Source organism: Octopus bimaculoides, chromosome 4 (genome assembly GCF_001194135.2).
Source record: "Octopus bimaculoides isolate UCB-OBI-ISO-001 chromosome 4, ASM119413v2, whole genome shotgun sequence".
Lineage (NCBI taxonomy): Eukaryota > Metazoa > Mollusca > Cephalopoda > Octopoda > Octopodidae > Octopus > Octopus bimaculoides.
The window spans coordinates 82,098,334-82,105,425 of record NC_068984.1 but is presented as its reverse complement, the minus strand read 5'-3'; the positions used below and the strand labels follow the sequence as shown (position 1 = coordinate 82,105,425).

At 33.1% G+C, this 7,092-nt stretch overlaps 1 protein-coding gene across 7 annotated transcripts in view; it reads right to left on the bottom strand.

The window, feature by feature from the left end:
* LOC106882347 (serine/threonine-protein kinase Nek1) overlaps positions 1-7,092 on the bottom strand; it is a 63,779-nt gene that overhangs the window by 3,809 nt on the left and 52,878 nt on the right. For 6 of the 7 annotated variants that reach the window (XR_008263943.1, XM_014932995.2, XM_014932992.2 and 3 more), the window contains 5 exons: positions 6,668-6,713; positions 6,211-6,309; positions 5,913-5,983; positions 4,232-4,287; positions 2,503-2,667 (listed from right to left, as the gene is read on the bottom strand). Coding sequence is in view for 6 of the 7 variants with exons in the window: in XM_014932995.2 (XP_014788481.1) it covers positions 2,503-2,667; positions 4,232-4,287; positions 5,913-5,983; positions 6,211-6,309; positions 6,668-6,713 (437 nt within the window). In the remaining variant the exon portion in view is untranslated. The remainder of the gene's footprint in view (positions 1-2,502; positions 2,668-4,231; positions 4,288-5,912; positions 5,984-6,210; positions 6,310-6,667; positions 6,714-7,092) is intronic. The other variant, XM_014932996.2, reaches the window with a different exon arrangement.

The following is a 7,092-nucleotide window of genomic DNA, read 5'->3' as shown; positions in this document are numbered from 1 at the left end:
TATATATATATACACAAAAATATATATACATACATAAATTTAAAAAAATACAAACGACATCACACATGGAAAACAATGGTTAAATTAGCATTCATATATTTAATATGATAAGCATAAAAAACTAACAAAAAAAATGATTATGATGCATGGAGGAGAGAAATGACATTAGTATTTTCATAAATATTTCTAGTTAGATTTTTCCAATGTTCATTACATTAAATATAACACAGTAACTAAACCATCGTCTTTTTTTCAAGCCAATAACATCACAGAGTAAACTTTTTTCAAAATAGTGTTTATTAATATGAGAATAGATGTTTGTATAAGATGTGTGTATATGTGCATGTGTGTTATGATATGACATGATATATGTGTGAAGATTTGTTAAAATTTTCTATCCAGATGTTTATTTGTCATATTACTTCTACTTCAATGCAGTGGACATTATAACATCTAGATACATGTAATATGTTTTCATGATTTAATTGATATGAAAATGATGCTTTACTGAAGAAGTCAGAATAATGCTGAAACGAGATTTGTGCCTTGTATTTGTTGGAAATATGAAAATATTAGTCAATAACTAATCTTGCATCTTTTTCTCTAATCACATTATTTTCAGCTTTATTTTGTTTTAATGATCCCCGTATTTATTACATTAACACTAATTAAGTATTGCTTTTAAACAATTCTATTCTCTTAAGTCAACTAATATACAGTTTTGTATATTTACATAGTCTTTCATCACTATTTCAAGTGGAAAAAAAACAGGACTCTGGTGCCATCAAGGAAATGATCAAGCTGAATATACAGAAAAGGAGTAGGTATATATCTCATACAGTGTACTCAAGGTGTAAAGAAATTGAAGGCAGACTGACAATGAATATAAACCCTGCCTGTGATAAATGTACAGGAGTAGTTAGTAGTTAGAGCTCCAGTAAAATAAATTCAATGCAAAACTTGGAAGGCTCTATATAGTTAATAGCTTATTACCTGGGTAATCCAAGCAACAGTGAAGGTAGGTGTTTTGAAAGTATAATAACCAGAATTAGAATAGGGTGGACACAATTCAGGAAGCACTTACTTCTGCTGACAAGGAGTTTCTCTCTCCAAGCAAAGAGTACTTTGTATTAACTGTAATGCAAGATGGTCATGAGATATGAGCACTAAATGCAGAGGATATTCGAAGGTTGGAAAGAAACAAAGCAAGCATAACCTGCCGGATGTGTAATGTTAGTGTGCATGAAAAATAAGACATAAATGAACTGAGATGAACCGTGTATGAGAGTAATCAGTTGTAATGTGCAAAAGAGACAACTTCATTGCTAATGATGGGTGAGTGAATTAGTGTCAGGAGATTCAATGTAGAAAGGACTAGTGGAAAAGAAAGATCAAGGCAGACACAGGAAGATGTGATGAAAGCTAATTTAATGGTGCTGAAACTCACAGAGGAGATGATAAAGAAATGCAGCAAGTATTGCAATGATGTGTTGGAGAAAATTTGCACAACCCATACAAACATAGGAAAACAGATGAAAATGTAGTGATGGTGGTGATGATGATAACAATGATGATGATTATGATGATGTTGATAATGATGATGATGATATCCTACTTGTTGTTCTATTGTTCTATCCAAAACTGTATTTCTCTAGAACCCCTTCCATGTTCATGTAAAATGTTTTAAAACACTTTTATATATAATCACAAAATTACTTCAAGCACAATGAAACCACCCAAGTGAAACAGTTCTGTTTTGGGAAATTTCCAAAACACTATTGGATATGCTCATACATTAATGCTTACCTTTGGCACCTTCAACTAACACAAACCCAAACCAACCCATCATCCTGCCATAGCCTCACAAACTATTCATCACAACAAACCTGAAGATTCTGCATAACTCCTAGTTGTGCCCATATAATGGTTAAATAAGAAAAATCTCTGTAACAAATATTACTTAGCATTTTCAAAGTAGAAGCCAAATACTTAACAAATTAGCCACTGAAGTGCCCTGTTACAATTAGCAGCCAAATCTACCTCAAATCACACTACTACATTAAAAAAAAAAAATAGAAACATAAGAAAATATAGACCTGGGTACACACTGTCTGAAAAAAGAGAAAAAATAAATGGCAAGGAGAAAATACCTTAAGGGTATGTTCTACATGTTAAAAACAAATACAGTATGGTCTCGTATATACAATATAGTGAGTTGAAAAACTCCTATCAATTGAGATTATCCTAACAAATAGTTGATAAAAACTACCTCTAGAAGTGTTTATGGTTGAAAAACCAGCAAGGGAGATAGCTTCAATGATATTATGTTTCAATTTTATTACTCCTCCTCAGTAAATCATATACTACTAAGCTGACAAGACTAAGAGTAATTAATACACACATAACTATATTGTTGGTATTCATTATCAGAATTACTACATTCCTTCCATTTCCCTCTATATTACTGATCATTTCTACTGCTGCAGTAAGTTAGTTACGCACCTGAAAGATATAAATTGCATTTACTGTCAGTATCCCTATTTCCTAGGCTGACATCATCATAATCATCTTCACACTCATCTTCCTCTTTAATATTCTTCAGCTCTGGTTCTGTTTGGTCAGACATTAAGCTGACACCATCATCTCCATCACTATCTTCATCATCTACTAGAATGATAAGAAGAAAAATTAAAAATACAATTTTAAACCAAGTTACTTCCAAACGAGAAATTTCTTTTGTTAGTGTTAAAACATGTCATTAGACAATGAAAAGTGCCAGCTATCACTGGTGGCTAATAATGGAGGATTGGAATAATAATGCAACAATCAAAGACTTGAATTAAATTCTGTTATATTATAGGGTAATAAAATACTCTTGAAACTAAAATGCAGGACAAGCTCACACTTCCACATTTGAATATTCAGAAATATAAATGTTTAATAATCAGCAATTGCTTTATTTATTGACTCTTTTCTGTTCCTTACTTTCTAGAAGTGATCTAAATGTATATGATGCAAATCTATTGCAGCTGTACTCTTTTACTCTTTTACTTGTTTCAGTCATTTGACTGTGGCCATGCTGGAGCACCACCTTTAGTCAAGAAAATCGACCCCAGGACTTATTCTTTGTAAGCCTAGTACTTATTCTATCGGTCTCTTTTTGCCGAACCGCTAAGTTACGGGGACGTAAACACACCACCATCGGTCGTCAAGTGATGATGGGGGAAAAAACAGACACACAAACACACATACATATATATATATATATATATACATATGTACGACGGGCTTCTTTCAGTTTCCGTCTACCAAATCCACTCACAAGGCTTTGGTTGGCCCGAGGCTATAGTAGAAGACACTTGCCCAAGGTGCTACGCAGTGGGACTGAACCCGGAACCATGTGGTTGGTAAGCAAGCTACTTACCACACAGCCACTCCTGCGCCTAGATCATAAAACTAAAATGGAAAAAAAAAAGGATGAAAATGAGGGAAAAGGCTGATACTTATAGTGCTTAATATTAAAAAAGAAATAAAATCTAAATATACATTCACTCAACACATTGTTGTGAAGGTGCATGGCTCAGTCGTTAGAGCATTGGGCTCACAATCATGAAGTAGTGAGTTTGATTCCCAGACTGGGCTATGTGTTGTATTCTTGAGCAAGACACTTCATTCCATGTTGCTCCAGTTCACTCAACTGTAGAAATGAGTTGCAATGTCATTGGTGCCAAGCTGTATTGGCTTTTGCTTTTCCCTTGGATAATGTCAGTGGTGTGGAAAGGGGAGGCTGGTATGCATGGTTCCATAAACAACCTTGCCCGGACTTGTATCTTGGAGGAAAACTTTCTAGGTGTAATCCCATGGTCATTCATGACTGAAGGAGGTCTTTACCTTCACTTTACACATTTGTTAGAATAAATAGTAACAGTTACATTACTTTTTATGATTAAAAAAAAAAGTCTTTAATGACAGGCTAAACAAACCTTACTGACTTTTTCTATGAGAATCTGATACTTATTACCACAAGTGAGATGAAGAGTGGCATAGTATAATAAAGCGTCCAATTCAGAAATAGGATGAAATAACTGCATGTGATTTGATAGTTCAATAGCTCATCCACTCAGCTATTTATCGCTTATATTTTCAAAGCAATGAATTTTAAAGACACTGAAGATAAAAAAAAAAAATTAAAAAAAGAGAAAAAAGAAAAAAAGAAAAAGAGTAAACTTACAACTTTTTGTCAATACATCTTGCATAGACTGCCGTACCAGACTAATCTCGTCTGTCCTAAATAAAAAAAGCACAATTATAAGCAATGTATCAAGGATTGATTAGTATAGCAGAAGCAGTTAACTTTTAACTTAGTAAGCCTGATCACCAACATCACAAGAACAAAAGGTTGTGGTTTTTAGGAGAGGAAAAATGAATGTTAGTGAAATTAATGCTTTTCACAAGAGCATTAACAGCAAAGTGCCAATGGCTGGGACTATACATTCAACCATGGGAGTATCCTGTCCAATCTGGACTTGGTTAGCATAGACACATAGGCCTAAAATCAGGAGAGGTACTATCCAGTAGTGAATCTAAAATGGCTGGGCTAGATATGAATAGCAAAGTGAAGTGAAAGAAATCAACCAGGAATTCTTGCCCTACATTACAATGTAGAGCATAGAAACTGTTTAAGAAATAACAAAAGATAAAACAAAAATAATAAAAATTAAAAACTACAAAAAAATCTATTTATGACACAATTAAAATACTGCAAAACCTTTTATCTGAAACTTCACTAATTTTGTCATTCCACCTCCCAGATCTATTTATAAATATTAAAAGCCAAAGATACTTTTAAACCAACAGATAAATATTTAAATTATCAAATTTTACAACTATATTACTTAGATAAGCAAATATATTTACGTCCATTGTAATAACTTTATTTCACTATTATCTAACTCTCTTAATAATAATAACTATGATAATGATCGCTTACTTTTATCACATGATCATAAATTATAGGAGTTGGATGCAATTAAATCTACCTCAATAACTAACAGTTGTTTATTTTATTAATCATGGAAGAATTGATGGCAAAACAGTTCTCAGTGAGATTTGAATTCAAATGTAAAGAGATGTAACCAAATTTGGCTGTTGTTTCTAGTAGGTCAAGTGACCATCTAAAGTAAGCATGGGGAACTATCTTAGTACCAGGTGGAAATTGTAAGAGCACAAGAACTTGAGATCACGTCTGTGCCAAGAAAAATAATCAATCTTTAATTTTACAAATTCATAGGTTATAAAACTTTTCTACAAGGTCTTTTACAGGCTTTGTTTGTGACTAGTTTCAAATTTGAAAGATGGTGAAATTTCACTGTTGGGCAAGGGGGTCTCCAAAGCTTGTGTAGAGACTACTTCATTTGGTTATCTGGAAGACTGGTATTTAATATATATGTGAAAATTAGAAAATATTTTATATTACATGAAAAGGTATGACAGGTGCAACACATAATAGGGTATTTTCATAATGTCATTGTTCTCATCTGTTTGTTCATCAATCATGGTTAAACTATTTTACAATATCTTTAGTTTTCAAATAAAGCACTCATCCTTTATCAAGCGACCAACTACTTTAAAATATCCAATATCTTCATCAAATGATGCAACCATATAGTGAATGTGAATAGAATAAGTTGTTTTAGTGAAGTGATAGCTCATCTATAATTCCTCTAATTGAAATGTTAGCAGTGCGCATCCTCTCACAGAAGCTGTACCATGTCTTAATATCACTTTAACAATTCATTCCTCCCTTGAATCATGACATGCATACAAATTTTCATTGGTATCTCAACAAACTATAAAGTTACAAGGCAATACAGAGACTAAACAGCAGTATCAAGAAATAAGTATGAACTCACTCTTCAAGGCTTGGTTCAAAATCATCAGAAACTTGAGAAAGTCGCTTCAGGAAATCAGTTTTCTGTGATTCCTTCAAGTTATGTTCCAAGGAAATATAGAAAATAAAATCATTAAAAATCCATAAATTTCTAATGGAATTAGATAATTTACAAATCTCAGACAATGAACTGCAGATTTTTTTTTTTGAGTTGTAAAATAACAACTAAATGACACACAGGTATGCAAGCACATACACATATATACTACTACATATACATAATATCAGACATAACATAAGTACTCCAAGTATTTACTCACCTTTTTTAAGCTATCTAGATTTTCAGTAGTTTCTTTTATTTTGCTATCAGCAGTTTGGAACAGACTAGTGAGATCTGGTACTGACCGAGTCCTCATTAGCTGAAGGAAATAAAGGGTAACACTTATAATAACATGATACAAGAGACTTCGTTAACCCCTCATCAAATTACTGAATTCAACAACAGAAACACACAAGTCAACAAAAAAGCCAAGCTACTAAGGATGACAGGCGAATCTGCATCAAAATAGAAAGGACACATTAGGTGTGGTCCTAAATACATCATATCTGAAAATGAAGAGACAATGTTTATAAACAAGAGTTTTTGACCACAGGTCTGCTCAATTACGATTGATCTGGGGTTAAGCAACAACAATAACTACACATAAAACTGATTTTTCTCATCCTAACCAGAGGTTTGAAAGAAATATAAACAGAAAAAAAACAGATAATACAAACCTCCTCTTTTTGTTCTGGAAGATCATTTATTGAATCCAACTGAGGGCTGAAAATTAAAAATAGCTTAGAATTAAGATTTTGTAAGAATTGAAAATGAAGGCCATCAATTCAGCAACACATTGGACAAATCCCTTATGGTGATTATTCCAGATTTTGTGTTCTGAGTTCCTGATAAGCGGTCAACTTTGCTTTTCAGTCTTCCAGACTCAATAAATAAAATATAACAGTCAACTACTGGATTTAATTTCTCTCTCTCTCTTTCTGCCTCCCCCCCCCCTCTCTCTCTATCTATCTATCTATCTCTCTGCATTGGCTATGTAGCACTGTGAGAAGGTTGTAGGAGGCCACTTCTAGTGTTCTTTCTTTTTTATCAGAAATGATTTCACTTGCCTCAACAGGTCTTCGCAAGCAGAGTTTAGTGTCCA